Source organism: Jaculus jaculus, chromosome 8 (genome assembly GCF_020740685.1).
Source record: "Jaculus jaculus isolate mJacJac1 chromosome 8, mJacJac1.mat.Y.cur, whole genome shotgun sequence".
Classification (NCBI taxonomy): domain Eukaryota; kingdom Metazoa; phylum Chordata; class Mammalia; order Rodentia; family Dipodidae; genus Jaculus; species Jaculus jaculus.
Window position 1 is genome coordinate 82,519,570 of NC_059109.1, and position 19,707 is coordinate 82,539,276.

General features: G+C 43.1%; 1 protein-coding gene and 1 non-coding gene across 5 annotated transcripts in view; both read right to left on the reverse strand.

Moving 5' to 3' along the window:
- The window catches only part of Dnaaf9 (dynein axonemal assembly factor 9), a 173,080-nt gene that overhangs the window by 88,798 nt on the left and 64,575 nt on the right, over nt 1-19,707 (reverse strand). For all 4 annotated transcript variants that reach the window (XM_045155828.1, XM_045155827.1, XM_045155829.1 and 1 more), the window contains 5 exons: nt 18,455-18,500; nt 15,503-15,614; nt 5,067-5,137; nt 2,533-2,583; nt 1,635-1,722 (listed from right to left, as the gene is read on the reverse strand). In XM_045155828.1, the coding sequence (XP_045011763.1) occupies nt 1,635-1,722; nt 2,533-2,583; nt 5,067-5,137; nt 15,503-15,614; nt 18,455-18,500 (368 nt within the window). The remainder of the gene's footprint in view (nt 1-1,634; nt 1,723-2,532; nt 2,584-5,066; nt 5,138-15,502; nt 15,615-18,454; nt 18,501-19,707) is intronic.
- Nucleotides 2,943-3,017, reverse strand: LOC123463189. The gene has a single exon (XR_006638785.1). It is a non-coding gene; the product is annotated as a small nucleolar RNA SNORD81 (small nucleolar RNA).

The window sequence follows — 19,707 nt, forward strand, 5'->3', positions numbered from 1 at the left end:
TGAGGAATTTGTGAGGTCAGAGTTCTTTCCCCATTAAAGGCTATTTTCAGTAGGGAAACAATGGGATTCACATGAAAATGTTATTTGGGACTTTGGGGGTATAGCTCAGTGGCAGAGTACCTGCCTAGCATGTATGAGGCCCTGGGCTGGATCCCTTGCAAAAGACACACACAAACATACTCTCCCTCCCTCATGTTAAGGAAACCAAAAAGGAACAGCTGGTAAATCCCCTTGATATTCACCTAAGACCAACAAAGTTCTTGAAATTTTTCTATCAGCAGAAACATTGCCAGCTTAGACTGAAAAGGACAGAGAATATAAAATGAAAGGAGGATGCTGAACTTTCAGAATTCTACTGGCTAGAAACAGGCTGATTAAACTACTAAGCTACAAACAAAGCACTATTTTTTGCTGCAGAAAGAATGAAAGAGGTGTGGCCACAAGCCCAAAGGGCAGGGCCATGAGCCCAGAGTAAAATATGAGCTCAGAGGTTGAAGCCAGTGGGGCAAAGATAAGAGGAGGGAAAATAATTGCAGGCTTTGCATCCTAATGAAGGAGCCTTAGAGTGGTGAAACAAGCGCCTTTTGGCAAAACCAAGAGTTCCAGGGCAGAGTTAAGAGCCACAAGGAGGACTAGAGAGTTTAGTGATTAAGGCACTTGCCTGCAAAGCCTAAAGACCCAGGTTCAATTCCTCAGTACCCATGTAAGCCAGATTCACATGGTGGCACATGTATCTGGAGTTCATTTGCTGTGGCTAAAGGGTCTAGTGCACCCGTTCTCTCTCTTTCTCAAATAAACAAACAAATAAAAATAAAGTATTTTAAAGAACCACAAGGAAATAAGGCCTTGAACCCTAAGCAAAGAATTAGAATTTGCCCTCCTGGATTAGATTCCTGCCTTTCTCCCAGTACTGGGGATTGAACCTACTGTATGCAAAGCAAGCATTCTGCAACCTAGCTAAAACCTCAACCGTCTTTAATTTTTTTTTTTCAACTTATTTGAGAAAGAGAATGTGTGTGAGAGAAAGAGGCAGCTACTGCAAACAAACTCCAGACACATGCACAACCTTGTGCATCTGGCTTACGTGGGTCCTGGGAAGTTGAACTTGGGTCCTTTGGCTTTGCAGGAAAAGTGCCTTAACCACCAAGCCATCTCTAGCCCATCAGCCCTCTTTTGAATTTTCACTTTGAGATAGGCTTTCACTAAGTTGCCTAAGTTGTACTTGAACTTAAGATCTTCCCGCCGAAGCCTCCTCACGTGGTAGAATTACAAGTATATGCCACCACACCCAGCCTCCTTGAGTGTCTGACCTATAGAACTTTTGAGATAATAGGTGTTGTCTTAATAAAATAAATTAGTGGTAATCTGTTACATAGTAGTAGAAAATGAATCCACAGTTTTTAAAAGTTTATAGGTTCTAGGGTTACTTCTAGGACCAACCCTTGTGCTTGTGAAACCACACGTTTCCTTATCTACATAGTAGGTGGGTCAAAGGAAAAAAGCTGTAAGACAACAATTCTACACCAACAAGTCTTTTCAAATAGCAGAAGTATTATTAGTCACAACATCCACACTAATTTCTGCAAATACAAGGGACCCAGACACATCAAAGGATAGAAGTAACAGCTGCTTACCTTCCTCAGGCCAGGACTGGAGACTACTGGAATAAAGATACGCTCCTTCTCCCCCAGTTAGCAAAGTGCCCAGCAAACACTCGGCTCCCTTTAAAAACAACAGTATCAACAACAACAAAAAAAGCAGGTGATTATAGCACAAATACATATAGAACCAAAACTCTTGTCCATTTTCTCTGTCTAAAATGCTGAGTCAGACTTGGATATGCTCAACTTATGCCATGGTCTTTGGCACTGCCTGGCTCTTTGGCTTATTACTGGCATCTTGACTTAAAAAAAAATAAAATTAGCCAGGCATGGTGATGCACATCTTTACTCCCAACACTCGGGAGGCAGAGGTAGACAGGTTGCCATGAGTATAAGACCACCCAGAGACTACATAGTGAATTCCAGGTCAGCATGGGCTAGAGTGAGACCCTACCTCAAAAACCTAAAAAAGGAATAAAGGAAAATTAAGCCAGGTGTGGTGCCACATGCCTTTACTCCCAACACTTGGGAAGAAGTAACCATGGGTCTGAGGCCAGCCTGGGACCACAGTTGAATGCCAGGTCAGCCTGAGCTACAGTGATACCCTACCACAAAGAAAACAAAAAGAGGAAATTGTTTACATATTATATTGATAAAGTTATCATTAAGAATAAGAAGGGGGCTGGAGAGATGGCTTAGCAGTTAAGCGCAAGCCTAAGGATCCCAGTTCGAGGCTTGATTCCCCGGGACCCACGTTAGCCAGATGCACAAGGGGGCGCATGCGTCTGGAGTTCATTTGCAGTGGCTGGAGGCCCTAGCACACCCATTCTCTCTCTTCTCTCCCTATCTGCCTCTTTCTCTCTCTGTCACTATCAAATAAATAAAAATAAACAAAAAAATTAAAAAAAAAAAGAATAAGAAGGTTGCTTACCCTCACTGCTTGCTGGGTTTTCTCTGACAATTTTACTTCATTGTCTTCTACCTGTGTCCAACAGAAATGCAGATTTTAAATTTACTACTTCAAAGATAGAATTTTACTGGATCTTCTGAGGCAATCCCTTCACCATGGTCCAAGGCTGAAGCCCTAGGCCAGCTAATGAGCTATGACACATGAGAGGATACATAATCTCCAAGTATGTGTCACTTCAGACAAAAAAAAATTTAGGGATGTGAATATACTAAAATACTAAAATCACTGTTTTTTTTTCAAGTTTACGAAACATCTTTATTTATGACCGATTGTTTACTTTCTTATTCCAGAGCTTCCATTCATGTGCCTGAAACAAAACACTTTCAGTCTTATGTCCAGATCTCAATTTAAATGGTACTTGGAAAACACAACAGAATATCAGATCTTTAATTATCATCAAGTCATCAGTGAGAGAGTTCAAGCTGGGGTGATCATCATGTATTCTGGAGTGGACAGCCACCTCACAGGTAAGTTTTCAATACTCACCTCATGAGGGGTTATATGCCGCCATACTTGCTGCCTTCAAACTGTCAGAATACATGACAATTTGTCCATCTTTGCATGAAGCCTGTGCTGGGCATCAGGCCAGCTGACTAGGAACACCTTATGTAACAGGACTCCACATTCTGGACCCAAGCAGTCATCCAGATCAAAACATGCAAGGAGCAGCGTGTAACAAGAGCTGGTCCCGACAGTTAAAACTGCACCATGTTAGTGTCTGCACTTCTGTCCCACCACCTGCTGTATAGCCATGGTTCAACTGACTTGCTCTGTAGGTCCTGCCCCGAGGTTGTCTTGAGCAGTAATATCGCATCAGTCCTCCCCATCATTCCAGCACCAACAGAAAGCCAAGCGCGAAAAGCCACTGTGAGTTTTGAGGCAGGGTTCCACTCTAATTCAGGCCGACCTGAATTCACTATGTAGTCTCAGGGTGGCCTCGAACTCACAGCAATCCTCCTACTTCTGCCTCCCAAGTGCTGGGATTAAGGACGTGTGCCACCATGCTCGGCCCAGAGTATTCTTTTTTTTTTTTTTTTTTTTTTTTGGAGGTAGGGTCTCAGTCTAGCTCAGGCTGACCTAGAATTCACTATGTAGTCTCAGTGTGGCCTAGAACTCACAGTGAGGTAAGTGAGGCTCTTAGCTCAGCCTCCCAGGTTCTGGGATTAAAGGTGTGTGCCACCACGCCCGGTCTTATAAACTTTTTTTTGAGGAAGGGTCTCACTCTGTAGTCCAGACTGCCTTGGACCTAGCCATATAACCCAGGCTGGCCTCAAACTTGTAACAATCGTCCTGTATCAACCTCCCAAGTGCTGGGATTACAGGTATGAGCTGTCATGCCCATCTATAGACTTATTCATTGTTTAAATTTTCTGTCTAAAACAAGACTGGGTCTCATGTAGCCCAGGATGACTTCAAAGCTGCTTTGTAGGTGAGACTAGCCATGAACTTCTGATCCTCTAACTCCACTTCTCAAGGGTTAGGATTATAGGAATGTGTCACTATGCCATAGACTTTTAAATATCAGACCTTCTCTGTCCCAAGAAACTAAGCTGGGCATGGTGGCACAGTACTATAATCCTATGGTGGTGGGTTAAGGAGATTCAGAAGTTCAATGTAATTTTTAGCTACATAGTAAAAGTTCAAGGCCAGTGCAGGCTACACAAGACCCTGTTTTATACTACTAAAACTAACCAAACAAAAACTAATCAAGCAATTAGAGTTTCAGACCAAGGGCTTTTCTATAAATACAGAAAGACAATGAAAAAACAGCATCAACTATACTGACCAAAGAATGGGGCTATGCAATCTACTTCTTAAAAATCTGCATGATTTAATCCCAGCACTTAGGAGGCAGAGGTAGGAGGAACATCATGAATTCGAGGGCACCCTGACACTACATAGTGAGTTCCAGGTCAGCTTGGACTAGAGTGAGACCTACCTTGAAAAAATCTGCATGGTGGTGGACAGGCAGAGCTTTCTTGGTAGGGTCTTAGAACATATTCTCTGGACATTAGCCTAAAATCCAGTATTCCTATTTGTACTATGAGGATGCTAATGCCTTTCCTACATGATTTAACAGCTCCTCTTTAAGTGTTTTTTAGTAATATGTTGAGGGGGATAAAGAAATTCATTCACATCAAGAGAAGGGGCTGAGAAAAAACAGCTATTACTGCCGAGCATGGTAGCCCATGCCTTTAATGCCACCACTTGGGAGGCGGAGGTAGGAGGAGCACCATGAGTTCAAGGCCAACCTGAGACTACATAGTGAATTCCAGGTCAGCCTAAGATAGAGTGAGATCCTACCTCAAACAAATAAAAACCAAACCAAAACAAATAAAAAACAAAAAGAAAACCCCCCAAAACCACCTATTCCTGAACAATAGCTAGCTTGGAATATGGCAGTCCACCAGGGACCTCTTGAAGAGGATTTTCCTTAAATACATGCCCCCATCTATCCAGGTTTGTGTCCACTTTGGCTTGTGGATGATACTGACCAGCCAAGAGCAGAATCTGGGTATGGCGGCTGTCAGGACAATGTAGCTCGTCTCTGGGGTAACAGTGCCACCTGTAGGAAGACAGACCAAAAACATGTTAGTTATTCAGGCACCTGAGCCCATCTTGCAGGCCTACTGAGACAGCAAGTATCCTTCCCCCTTTCAAAAGCAAGGGCTCATCTTATTGGACTCTCATGCTTGCTCAAAACTGCAACTTCTTCATCTGGGGACAGGGAGACAAAGGAACTGATAGAGAAAGGTTTTTCCACGTGATTAACAAGTATTTTTCAAAGAAATAAAAACATACATTTAGCCAGGCATGGTGGCACATCTGCACACCTTTAATTCCAACACTTGGGAGGCAGAGGTAGGAGAATCACTGTGTGTTTGAGGCCACCCTGAGACTATATAGTGAATTCCAAATCAGCCTGGGCTAGAGCCAGACTCTACCTTGAAAAAACAAAACAAAACAAAACGAAATCATCTAAAAAAGGAGTCTTAGGAACTAGTCCTTTCTACTTTTTAATTTTTAAAAATATTTTATTTATTTGAAAGAGTGAGAGAGAGAAAGAGGCAGACAGAGGAGAGGGTGTACCAGGGCCTCCGGTCACTGAAAACAAACTCCATAAGCATGTGCTACCTTGTGCATCTGGCTCTACCTTTTTAAATTTTTTTTTTAATTTATTATTATTTTTTAACTCATTAGTTTTATCCTCAGTGAATACAGTCAAGTTGGTACCATTGTTAGGCTCATCCATGCACTACCCCCTCCCCTGACCCCTCCTTGTTGAGGTATATGGGTCATGCCTTTTAATTTTTATCAAGTACTAACAACAATTATTATAGATATGCATATTAAAATCATACTGTGGGACTGGAGAGAGAGCATAGTTGTTAAGATGTGTGATTGTGAAGCCTAAGGACCCAGGTTCAATTGCCCAGTACCCACATAGGCCAGATGCACAAGATGACACAAATATCTGGAGTTCCTTTTCAGTGGCTGGGGGCCCTGGCGTGCATTCTCTATCTGGCCCCCCAATAAATAAATAACTTTTTAAGCAATAGAACATTTTGTTTATTCATGATACATTCTTCCAAGTACCTCAATTAAAACTACTTATAAAATATTTTTATATTTAAAACAGGCACACCATATGACCACAAAGACTTTCAGTTCCTAGAAAGAGGTCTTGCTATGGAGTTATCCTTCCAACCTCTTTGGTATCAATTCTGGGTGAACCAGGATGGTCTTTTCCTGTCTCAACAATCCTCTTGCCCCGATCTTGTTCGGAGGTTGTCTCTCCAGTATACAGCACCACAGTCTCTAAGGCAGGAGCCTTACAAGGACCCCCTTATTGCTTCCATATTTGTTTTCTGATTTCTTTGGTCTCCTTCTGCACTTTCTCATAGCAATAGCCACAAAGGACATGTTTCTGCTTTAGGTGACCACACTGGGGGAAAATGTCTATATTGTTTTTAACTTTAACAAGCTTCTGGGAGTTTCTTCTCCTATACCAGTTGACTTCAATGCTGTATCTGTTTTTGGGAGCTGCCATCCAAAAGGCTGGAGCTGTCATTTCCAGTGGTGTCATTTGCTAGCTCTGTGAACATGGGTGTGCCCTGGATTACATTAAAGGTGGTCCACACGGAGGACTGGAGAAGCCTACCCAGCTCTGCTGCTGGAGAGATGGCTTGGCAGTTAAGGTGTTTGCCTGCAAAGCCAAAGAATCCTGGTTCGATGCTCCAGGACCCACATAAGCCAATGCACAAGGGGGCACCTACATTTGGAGTTCGTTTGCAGTGGTTGGATGCCCTGGCACGGCCATTCTCTCTCTCTCTGCCTCTTTCTCTCTCTCAATTAAATAAATTAATAAAATATATTTTAAAAAATCACACTCTGTACTGAGTGAGTGAGGCAGATTCACCTCTCCCTAGAGCATTGGGAAGGTGTTCAGATCTGTTAAAATCACTATATTAGTGTTAGCAACAAGTTCTTCCCTTCCCTCTCTCCCTTTCTCTCTCCTTTAGCTGTTTCTTTTTTTTGGGGGGGAGGGTTTTGAGGTGGGGTCTCACTCTAGCTAAGGCTGACCTGGAATTCACTATGTATTCTCAGGTGGCCTCAAACTTACGGGGATCCTCCTACCTCTGCCTCCTGAGTGCTGAGATTAAAGGCGTGCGCCACCATGCTGGGCTTGTTCAGCTGTTTTTTGAGACAAGGTTTCTGATATGTAAACGAGGCTGACCTTGAATTTGTGTCAATCCTCTTGCCTTTGCCTCTGAGTGCTGAGATTATAGGCATGCTCCACTATAAAAGATGAAATTCTTACTGTAAGCACTCCTTCGGATTCATTTTTCTATAAATAAAAATAAAATTGGTGGTGGATGGGGCAATCTGATTCCTTGACAGATATGGGCTCTCCATGAGTGCCTTGAACATAAGGACAATCAGTCAAACAGGAAGACAAATGACATGTAGGTAATAGTGCCAGCTGCTTTGAACATTCCACAGATGCCTTGAGAAAACTACACAATGATCATGACTGATTGTTCTGGATCTTGAAGGAGCATTATTTCAGTTTGTACCAGAATTTGCTATCATAAGCCTTGGTGAACTCTACATGGCCCTACAACCATTTCCACCCAGGTCAAAAAGGGAGTACTTCCCTTGGTGGCCTAAGAGGGATTCCTGTTACTGGTATTAAGAGAACACTGTAATTGAAGTAAACCCAAACCTTCATTTGTTTTATTTATTTGTTTTGGCTATTTGAGGTAGGGTCTCACTCTAGCGCAGGTTGACCTAGAATTCACTATGTAGTCTCAGGCTGGCCTTGAACTCATGGTGATCCTCCTACCTCTGCGTCCAAGTGCTGGGATTTAGGGCATATACCACCACGCCTGGCTCCAAACCATTATTTGTATATAAGGTTTGCTATGATTGGTACAAATCCTGTTCTCTGGCTATAAGGAGGCTGTTTGGCTCTTGTAAACTGCCTGAGAGACATCTTCCTGTGCTGTCTTCCCTAGTGTTGCAGCATTAAGCCCAATAAAATGCTGCTTTAACATGGGGTCTTTTTTTTTGTCTACTTAAAAATTATTTTTAAATTTATTTATTTGAAAGTGAGAGAGAGGGGGGGGTGGGGGAATGAGAATGGGCACGCCAGGGCTCCAGCCACTGCAAACTCCAGACGTGTGTGCCCTCTTGTGCATCTGGTTAATTAATGTGGGTCCTGGGGGATTGAGCCTCGAACTGGGGCCCTTAGGCTTCACAGGCAAGCGCTTAACCGCTAAGCCATCTCTCCAGCCCTTTTGTCTACTTTTAGTACTATAGGGTGAGCTGGTAATACAAAGAAAGTAGAAGCTGAGATATGGGAGTGGCAAAAACAGCAGAGGTTGCAAAGTTATGGAGTTGACAGGTTGAGCGACAAAAGTAGAGGGGTGGCTAGGTGCTTCATAGCTAAAAAAGAGGCAGCTGGGAGGCTGGGGAGATGGATCAGTACTTAAAGGTATGGTGTGAACCTCAACACCCACATGAAGCCAAATGTAAAACTAGATGCAAAGTGGCACATCCATCTGTAATACCAATGCACCTGTGGCAAATGGGAGGTGGAGCCTGGAGAAACCTGAAGAACCCAGGTCAGCTAATCCAGCCTTCCAAAACAAAACAAAACAAGACACAAGAGAGACCCTGTCAAAAAATAAGTAAAATAAAATATAAAATATGAAATAAAAGTGGGGCTGGAGAGATGACTTAATGGTTAAAGGTACTTGCTTTCAAAACCTGAGTTCTAGTCCCCAGTGTCCATGTAAAACCAGATGCACAAAATGGTGTATGCATCTGGAGTTCATTTGTAGTGGCAGAAGGCCCTGGTACAACCATTCTGATTCTCTCTTCCCTTGCAAACAAATAAATAAAAATGTTTTAATATTTTATTTTTATTTATGTATTTGACAGAGAGGGAGGGAGGGAAGGAGGAGGAAGGGAGAAAGAATGGGCACGTCAGGGCCTCCAGCCACAGCAAACAAACTCCAGACACATATGACCCCTTGTGCATCTGGCTAACGTGGGTCCTTTGGCATTGCAGGCAAATGCCTTAACTGCTAAGCCATCCCTCCAGCCCTGTAAATAAATTATTTTATTTATTTATTTATTGTGGTTTTTCGAGGTAGGGACTTGCTCTAATATAGGCTGACCTGAAATTCACTATGTAGTATCAGGGTGGCCTCAAACTCATGCTCAATCATGCCCAGCAATAAATAATTTTTTTTAAAAAAGTGAAAAGTGGAGGCCATGCCTTTAATCCCAGCACTTGAGAGGCAGAGCTATGAGGATTGCCATAAATTTGAGGCTACCCTGAGACTGCATAGAAAACCAAAAATATAAAATAAAAATGAAGGGCTGGAGAGATGGCTTAGCGGTTAAACGCTTGCCTGTGAAGCCTAAGGACCCCGGTTCGAGGCTCAGTTCCCCAGGTCCCACGTTAGCCAGATGCACAAGGGGGTGCACGCATCTGGAGTTCGTTTGCAGAGGCTGGAAGCCCTGGCGCGCCCATTCTCTCTCTCTCCCTCTATCTGTCCTTCTCTCTGTGTCTGTCACTCTCAAATAAATAAATAAAAATTTAAAAAAAAAGATTAAAAAAAAAAATGAAAAGTGGGGCTGGAGTGATGGTTTTGTGGTTAAGGCACTTGCCTACAAAGCCTAAGGAGCCAGGTTTGAGTATCCAGGTCCCACATAAGCCAGATACACATGGTGGCACATGCATTTAGAGTTTGTTTGCAGTGGTTAGAAGCCCTGGCGCGCCCATTCTCACTATCTCTCTAATAAATAAATAAAAAATAAGGGCTGGGGGCTGAAGAGATGGCTTAGCAGTTAAGGTGCTTGTCTGCAAAGCCAAAGGACCTCTCAGTTCGATTCCCCAGGACCCATGCACCTGGAATACATTTGCAGTGGCTGAAAGAGCAGGTGCACCCAGTCTCTCTCTCATTCACTTACTCTGCCTCTTTCCCTCTCTCAAATAAATAAATAAATACCAAAAAAAGGGCTGGAAGGATGGCTTAGTGGTTAAGGCATTTGTCTGCAAAGCCAGAGGACCTTGGTCCAATTCCCCAGGACCCATGTTAGCCAGATGCACAAGGGGTGCATGCGTCTGAAGTTCGTGCGCACTGGCAGGAGGTCCTGGCGTACCCATTCTCTCTCTCCTTTCTCTGTCAAATAAATAAATAAGTAAAAATTAAACTAAATAAAAAAAAATGCTCTGATCTCCACCCAAGTGTGGTGGCACTCAGACACACATACAAAATAAATGAAAAAATTAAAAATAAAACCAAACATTAAAAAAAAAAGTGAAAGCCGGATGTGGTGGCACACGCCTTTAATCCCAGCACTCAGGAGGTAAAGGTAGGAGGATCATTGTGAGCTTTACGCCACCCTGAGAATACAGAGTGAATTCCAGGTCAGCCTGGGCTACAGTGAGACCCTATCTCGAAAAACCAAAACAAACAAACAAAAAAGTGAAAAATGAAAAGTGAAAAGGGAGCTGGGGATGGTGGCTCACGCCTTTAATCCCAGCACTCCAGAGGCAGAGGTAGGAGGATCACCATGAGTTGGAGGCCACCCTGAGACTAGAGTGAATTCCAGGTCAGCCTGAGCTAGGCTGAGACCCTACCTTGAAAAACAAAAACAAAACAAAATTAAAATTAAAAAAAGACAAATAAGGGCCAGAGAGATGGCTCTGCAGTTAAAGGCACTTACTTGCAAAGCCTGACAGCCCTGGTTCAATTTTCCCATATCCATGTAACATCAGAAGCACAAAGTGGTGTATGGAGTTAGTCTGTAGTGGTTAGAGGCCCTGGTGTGTCCATACTTATTTACTTACACTCTCTCTCTTCCTCTGCCTCTTCTTGGACCTGGACTGGGACTGGGACTGGGACAGGGACCAACCAAGCTGACGTGAAAATGAAAGGAGAACCTGACTTCAACAGCAATAGACTGTCTTATTCAGAGCAAAGAATGATGCAGGGCAGACAGTCTCTGTTCAAGATTAGAGACTGTACTCTCAGATGCAGCTGAGCTACGTTTTTATGGGGTCACAGGCAGGGGAGAGTGGGAAGGAAAAAAAAAATGGAAAAGGGGTAGAGGAAAAGAAGGGGAACCAGGCTGTTCTGCCTGCTGAGTCTGTCTTCTTTACGATATCGGAGCAGGGGTCTGTGCACACAGATGTTCTTATTGGAGAAAACATTTGAGGTATTTTGCAGCCCAAAGACTTTCTGGGAGATCTGTTGTTTTGAACCTCCACCTACTCAGCTTGCCTGGTCACTATGTGACTCATTAACCCCTCACCTCTCTCTCTCTCAAATAAATAGACAAAACAAAAACAAAAAACACAAATAAAGTGGGTGTGGTGGATCACGCCTTTAATCCCAGCACTCAGGAGGCAGGGTTAGGAGGATCTCTGTGAGTTTGAGGCCACCCTGAGACTACAGAGTAAAGTCCAGGTCAGCCTGGGCCAGAGTGAGACCCTGCCTCGAAAAACAAAATAAAACAAAACAAAAAGTGAAAAGGGGCTGGAGAGATGGCTTAGCAGTTAAGGTGCTTGCCTGCAAAAACTAAGGATCCAGGTTTGATTCCTCAGTATCCATGTAAGCCAGATGTACATGGTGCAAGGATCTGGAGTTTGTCTGCAGCTGCTAGGGACCCTGGTGTGCCTGTTCTCTCTCTCAAATAAATAAATAAAAAGAAAAAAGTGAAAAGTGCCCAGCACGGTGGCACACGCCTTTAATGTCGGCACTCAGGAGGCAGAGGTAGGAGGATTGCTGTGAGTCTGAGGCCAACCTAAGACTACATAGTGAATTCCAGGTCAGCCTGGGCTATAGTGAGACCCTACCTCAACAAGCAAAACAGAAACAAACAAAGTGAAAAGTGAGAACCAACACCCCACAGTTATCCTCTGATGTCCACACACATGCTGTGAGGTGTGCATGTGCACATATGCCACAAAGGCAATTGAATAGTTTGAGTGGCCAGGACAGGAACAAGTGAGAATAATTAAATAGAGATGGGATAAACATCTGAGGTTGAAGAAGAATAAATGGCTACACAGAGCCAGAGAAGAGAAACTACAGTCCCCAGTCTCTGGAGGAATTCTAGAAACCTATCAGAAATACCCCAAGCCCAGGAGCTGGAACCACTGTCAAGACCACTCTTGACCACTGTCAAGAGCCAAGGAACGCTACACAAGACACTTGTAGAGAGCTCAGGGTTCTGCTACCCAAGGCCTACACAAGAGCCTGCCACCTGCTGTTAAAGAGTTTGCTGCTATCAAACACTAAGGACTACAAAATCTGTCAAAAGGGCCAGAGAGATGGCTTAGTGGTTAAGGTGCTTGCCTGCAAAGCCAAAGGTCCCAAGCTCAATTCCCCAGGACCCATGTAAGCCAGATGCACAAGGTGGCGCATATGTCTGGAGTTCATTTGCAGTAGCTAGAGACCCTGGTGCGCTCATTCTCTCTCTTTATTTGTCTCTTTCTCTCTCTCTCTCAAATAAGTAAATAATATATATATATTTTTAAAAACCTGTCAAAACTAGCACTTGAAGAACTTCTCCTTGCCCACCATGACTTCTGCCCAGGTAAAACAAAAATGTTCTGGTAACACTACTATCATTACTCACAATCATTTAAAATATTTTATTATTAATTTATTAGAGAGAAAGAATGGGCATGCCAGGGCCTTTAGCCACTGCAAACAAGCTCCAGACACATGAGCCACCATGTACATCTGGCTTACATGGGTTCTGGGGAATCAAACCTGTGTCCTTAGGCTTCACAGGCAAGCACCTTAACCATTAAGCAATCTCTCCAGCCAATAATCTCTCTCTCTCTCTCTTTTTTTTTTTTGGCCAACATAATGAGCAAAAAATATGGTGTCTAGCCAAGCGTGGTGGTGGCACGCCTTAATCCCAGAACTCTGGAGGAGGATAGCCATGAGTTCAAGGCCACCCTGAGGCTACATACATAGTGAATTCTGGGTCAGCCTGGACTAGAGTGAGGCCCTACCTGGACAAACCAAAAAATAAAATAAATATATTTATTATATAAATATATATTTATATATACATAGTGTTTAAATTTTATTCCTAATTGCTTCCTCTTTTTAAAAAATATTTTTAAAATTTACTTCATTTATTTGAGGGAGAAGGAAAGAGAGAGAGAGAGAAAGAGGCAGTTAAGAAGAGAGGGAGAGCTGGAGAGACTGCTTAGTGGTTAACGCATTTGCCTACAAAGCCAAAAGACTCAGGTTTGATTCCCCAGGACCCACGTTAGCCAGATGCACAAGGGGGCACATGCATCTGGAGGCTCTGATATGCCCATTCTCTCTCTCTTTCTCTGTCAAATAAAGAAATAAAAATAAAATATTAAAAGAGAAAGAGTGGGCACACCAGAGCCCCCAGACACTGTAAACGAACTCCAGATGCATGCACCACCTTGTGAATTTGGCTTATGTGGGTCACTGGGGAATCAAACCTAGGTCCTTTGGGCAGGCAAGCATCTTAACCACTAAGCCATCCCTCCAGCCCCTAAAAAATATTTTTAGGGCTGGGCGTGGTGGTGCATGCCTTTAATCCCAGCAATAGGCAAGCAGAGGTAGGAGGATAACCCTGAGTTCAAGCTATTCTGAGACTACATAGGAAATTTCTGGTCAGTCTGGGCTGAAGAGAGACTCTACCTTGAAAAACCAAAAAAAAAAAAAAAAAAATTTGTTCAGCCAGGCACACACCGTTAATCTCAGCAGTCGGGAGGCAGAGAGAGACCACCCTGAGACTATATAGTAAATTCCAGGTCAGCCTGAGCTGACCCAAAATTGTAAAAAAAATTTAAAAATTTATTTATTTCAGAGAATGTATACTCCAGGGCCTCTTGCTGCTACACAAACTTCAGATGCATGTGCCACCTTATGTGACTGGCTTAACATGGGTACTGGGGAACTGAACACAGGCCTGCATACTTTCCAAACAAGCGCTTTTAACCTCTGTTGCTGCCGCTTTTTTTAAAAAATTATTTATTTATTTATTTGAGAGTGACAGACACAGAGAGGAAGACAGATAGAGGGAGAGAGAGAGAATGGGCACGCCAGGGCTTCCAGCCTCTGCAAACGAACTCCAGACGCGTGCACCCCCTTGTGTATCTGGCTAACATGGGTCCTGGGGAACCGAGCTTCGAACCGGGGTCCTTAGGCTTCACAGGCAAGCGCTTAATGACTAAGCCATCTCTCCAGCCCTGCTTCTTTTTGTTGTTGTTGTTTATTTTTATTTATTTGAGAATAATAGAGAAAGAGGCAGAGAGAGAGAGAATTAGAATATGGGCGCACCAGGGCCTCCAGCCACTGCAAATGAACTCCAGATGTGTGTGCCCACCCGCTTGTGCATCTGGCTAACGTGGGTCCTGGGGAATCGAGCCTCAAACTGGAGTCCTCAGGCTTCACAGGCAAGTACTTAACCCCTAAGCCATCTCTCCAGCCCTGCTGCTGCTCATGATGATCCTCCTACCTCTGCCTCCCGAGTGCTAGGATTAAAGGCATGCACCACCACGCCCGGCCCTGCTGCTTCTTTTTTTTAAAAAAAATATTTATTTTTTAAAAAAATATTTACTTCCAAGGAGAGAGGGGGGCACGTAGGTGCACTATAGCTTCTAGCCACTATAAACAAACTCCAGATGCCTGTGCCACTTTGTGCATCTGGCTTTACATGGGTAATGGGGAATTGAACCCAGGTCATTAGGCTTTGCAGGCAAGTACTGTAACTGATAAGCCATCTCACCAGCCTGCTTCCTCTTGATTATTATTGAGGTGTCATATCTTCATACATCTAAATTTTTGTTTTGTTTTGTTTTGTTTTTCGAGGTAGGGTCTCACTCTGGTCCAGGCTGACCTGGAATTAACTCTGTCATCTCAGGGTGGCCTTGAACTCATGGCGATCCTCCTACCTCTGCCTCCCGAGTGCTGGGATTAAAGGTGTGCGCCACCACGCCTGGCCAATCTAAATATTTTTTAATTTTTGGTTTTTCGAGATAGGGTCTCACTCTAGCCCAGGCTGACCTGGAAGTCACTCTGTAGTCTCAAGGTGGCCTTGAACTCATGACAATTCTCCTACCTCTGCCTCCTGAGTGGTAGGATTAAAGACATGTGCCACCATACCCAGCCATATAAATCTTTATCTCCTTTTAATTTTTTACTTCTGTGAACAACCTGTTTGTAATTTTTGCCCCTGTAACCATTGAATAGTGTACCATTTTCTTATCTGTAGTAACTATTCATTAGTTAGAATATATACTATTTGCTTATCATAAATGTTCAAATATATTCATCAATCTTTTGCCTTAATTTTTAGTTTACTTTGCAAAAAAAGTTCCAAGATTTGCTTTCCAAAAATTATATATACTTACCCTTTTCTTTAATCAAGATCTGAGATGTCAAAAAGGATTCTGAGAAGACCACAGATCCTAAGCAACCACTTCCTCCCAGCAAATCAGGAATGTCATAGACAGTCATATAAGCCTATGTCAAGTGAGAAACCAGAGTCAGAGTCATGATCAGACCAGTATCTTGAACCAAACTATACAATACTCTGTAAGGCACATGGCAAAATGAAACTGGTGAGTTCTAAGGAAACTGGAGCTATGCTGAAACACACTTTTGAAACACATTTAGGCTTTATTACGGGGCTGTTCTACAAATTCATTTGAGTCATTACTCATTTTTTTTCTTTTCTTTTTGTATTATTATTATTAAAGTTATTTTTTTATTGTTTTTGAGGTAGGGTCTTACTCTGGTTCCCTGAGGTAGGATCTCACTCTAGTCCAGCCTGACCTGGAATTTACTCTATAGTCTCAGGGTGGTCTTTAACTCACAGTGATCCTATTTCTGCCTCTCAAGTGCTGGCATTAAAGGTGTGCAACAGCAATGCTGGGCGTGGTGGCAAATGTCTTTTATCCCAGTACTCGGGAGGCTGAGGTAGGAGGATCACTTAGCAGTTAAGGCATTTGCCTGCAAGGCCAAAGGATCTCGGTTAAATTCCCCAGTATCCACATAAGCCAGATGCAGAAGGTGGCACACGCGTCTGGAGTTAAATTTGCAGTGGCTGAAGGCCCTACTGCACACATTCTCTCTGTCTCTTTCTTTCACTCCCAAATAAATAAGTAAATAAAAATAAGTAAGTAAATAAATAAAAATATTTAAAAAATAATACAGTGCTTACAGAGATTTATAAATACCGAAGGTTTTGAGTGCAGTGATGGCTCAGAAGTTAAAGGCACTTGCTTGCAAAGCTTGATGGCCTGGGTTCAATTCCCCATTACCCATGCAAACCCAGATACACTAAGTTGTTGCATTTGGAGTTTGTTTGCAATGGCAAGTAGCCTTGGCATGCCTGATCTGTCTCTTTTCCTCTTTCTCTCTGTCTCAAATAAATAAAATAAATGAACGAATAAATAAATACGTGGAAGGCATTAAGGAGGAAGCAGAACTGCATGTCATTTATGCCTGGATTTTTAGGACAAAAAGCATCAACTCCCTGCCTCCTCTTATTTCATTAATGCATACTTGCTTTTTAGAGACAAGGCATCACAAGCCCAGGCTGGCTTCATATTTACTATGAGGCTGATAATGACTTTGATGGCCTTCTTTCTGTCTCCAACCGAGTGGCTAGGATTACAGGTGTGTGCCACGATGCCTGGGTTTATGTGGTGCTGGGGATCAAACCCAGGGCTTTGTGCATGCTACTCAAGCACTCTATCAATTGAATTAGATTCCCAGCCTGATGTACATATATATGTGTGTATGTATTATACACATACAAAGATACATACTTTTTTTTAAAATATTTTTTTGTCCATTTTTTATTTATTTATTTGAGAGCGACAGACACAGAGAGAAAGACAGATAGAGGGAGAGAGAGAGAATGGGCGTGCCAGGGCTTCCAGCCACTGCAAACGAACTCCAGATGCGTGCACCCCCTTGTGCATCTGGCTAACGTGGGACCTGGGGAACGGAGCCTTGAACCGGGGTCCTTAGGCTTCACAGGCAAGCGCTTAACCGCTAAGCCATCTCTCCAGCCCCATACTTTTTTTTTTTTCTGAGGTAGGGTCTTGCTCTAGTCCAGGCTGACCTGGAATTCACTATGTAGTCTCAGAGTGGCCTCAAATTTAGGGCAATCCTCCTACCTCTGCCTCCTGAGTGGTAGAATTAAAGGCATGTACCACCATACCTGGCCATGTTATTTTTTTTTTTAATTTTTTTTTAATTTTTAAATTTAATTTATTAGTTTTCTTTTCAATAAATACAGGCAGTTTGGTACCATTATTTAAGCTCATCTGTGATCTACCCCCTCCCATTAGACCCTCCTTGTTAATGAAAATGGGTCGTGCATTGTGGAGTTAGCCCCCAGTTATTGGTATGATAAATGTCTCTGCAAATCATGACCCAACATGTGACTCTGACATTCTTTCCTCCCCCTCTTTCGCAAAATTTCCCTGAGCCATGTTGGGTTCATTTTTGGTCTGCTTCAGTGATGAGGTGTTGGGGGCCTTTTTTTTTTTTTAATGAGAAAGAGAGAGACAGGCAGGGGAGAGGGGGAGTTCCGGGGCCTCCAGCCACTATAATCGAACTCCAGATGCATGTGTCACTTTGTACGCTTGTGTCACCTTGTGTGTCTGGCTTATGTGGGACCTGGAGAGTCTAACATGAGTCCTCAGGCTTTGCAGGCAAGGGCCTTAACTGCTAAGTCATCTCTCCAGTGGCACTAAGGGATTGAACCTGGGTCATTAGACTTTGTAAGTGCCTTAACTGCTGAGCAATCTAGCCCCACACACATGGCAGGCATGTTGACATGAGTACTGGGAATTAAGTGCAGGTTCTCATACTTGTAAGGTTACTGACTGAGGTCTCCCTCTTGCCCACACTTCTCAAAATCTATGTCTAAAACATAGAATATCAACACAAAATGCTGACATAAACCACATACCTTATAAAATATTAATTATTCACAACCTTAAAAATTACCCTTAGAGGTCGGGCATGGTGACACATGCCTTTAATCCCAGCACTCAGGAGGCAGAGGTAGGTGGATCACCATGAGTTCAAGACCACCTTGAGACTATATAATTAATTCCAGGTCAGCCTGAGCTAGTGAAACATTACCTTGAAAAAAAAAAAAAAAAAAAAGAAGCTACTAAAAACCTTTTAGTCTGTCGGTCAAGGAAGGCTTTGTCCTCAGCTCACATTTCACACACAGATATCACAATTTTAGCTACTTCCCCACATCCTCCTTCAACCTCTCATTTTGCAGATGTCCCTCTATAGGTCATTCCCAGCCAGCTGACTACTAACAGTCTGCTTACCGTTTTCACACAGGACAAACTATCTTCATTGTCCAGAGGTACAATTCTAGACAAAGAAAGAGACACATTAAGGGATTTTCATTTCTTTTTAAATTATTTATTTATTTATTTGAGAGCGAGAGAGAATATGGACATGCCAGAGCCTTCAGGCATTGCAGATCAACTCCAGATGCATGTGCCACCTTGTACATCTGGTTTACATGGGTCCTGGGGATTCAAACCTGGGTCCTCTGTCTTCACAGGCAAGCATGTTAATGAGTAAGCCATCTCTCCAGCCTCTCATTTCTTTTCTTTAGAAAGGGGCTAGTGTAACCTAGGCTGCTCTTGAATTTGCTATGTAGCCAAGAATGACCTCCTGCCTCTACTTCTCAAGTGCTGGATTACAGGGATATACTACCATGTGCAACTAGATTTCTTTCTTTTCAAGGTCGGATCTCACTAGTTCAGGCTGATCTGGAACTCACACTGTAGTTCTAGGCTGGCCTTGAATTCACAGTGATCTTCCTACATTGGCCTCCGAAGTGCTGAGATTAAAGGCATGAACAACCATGCCTGGTTGAATTTTATTTTATTTTTTAGTTTTCAAGATAGGGTCTCACTCTAGCCCAGGCTGGCCTTGAACTCACAGCAATCCTCATACCTCAGCCTACTGAGTTCTGGGATTAAAAGGTATGCACCAGCAGAGAGAGAGAATGGGTGCACCAGGGCCTCCAGCTGCTGTGTACAAACTTCAGACACATGTGCCACTTGGTGTATCTGGCTTTATGTGGGTACTGGGGAATTGAGCTCGGGTTGTTAGGCTTTATGGGCAAGCACCTTAACTATTGAGCCAGCCCAAATTATTCATAATAATGATGATAAATATTATTATTTTGGTTTTCTGAGGTACAGTCTTACTCTAGCCCAGGTTGACCTGAAATTCACTATGTAGTCTCAGTGTGGTCTCAAACTCACAGCAATCTTCCTACCTCTGCCTCCTAAGTGCTAAGACTAAAGTTGTGTGCCATCACACTTGGTCCAAAAAAATTTTTTTTTTGTTTTTTTCAAGGTAGGATTCCAGAAGACTGACCTGGAATTTAGTATGTTGTCCCAGGCTGGCCTTGAACTCATAGCAATCCTCCTACCTCTGCCATCCAAGTGCTGGACTAAAGGCATGTGCCACCACACCCAGCCTGGCATATTTATTTGAGAGATGCAGAAAGAGGGAGAGAGAGAGGGAGAGAATAGGTGTGCCAAGGCCTCTTGCCTCGGCA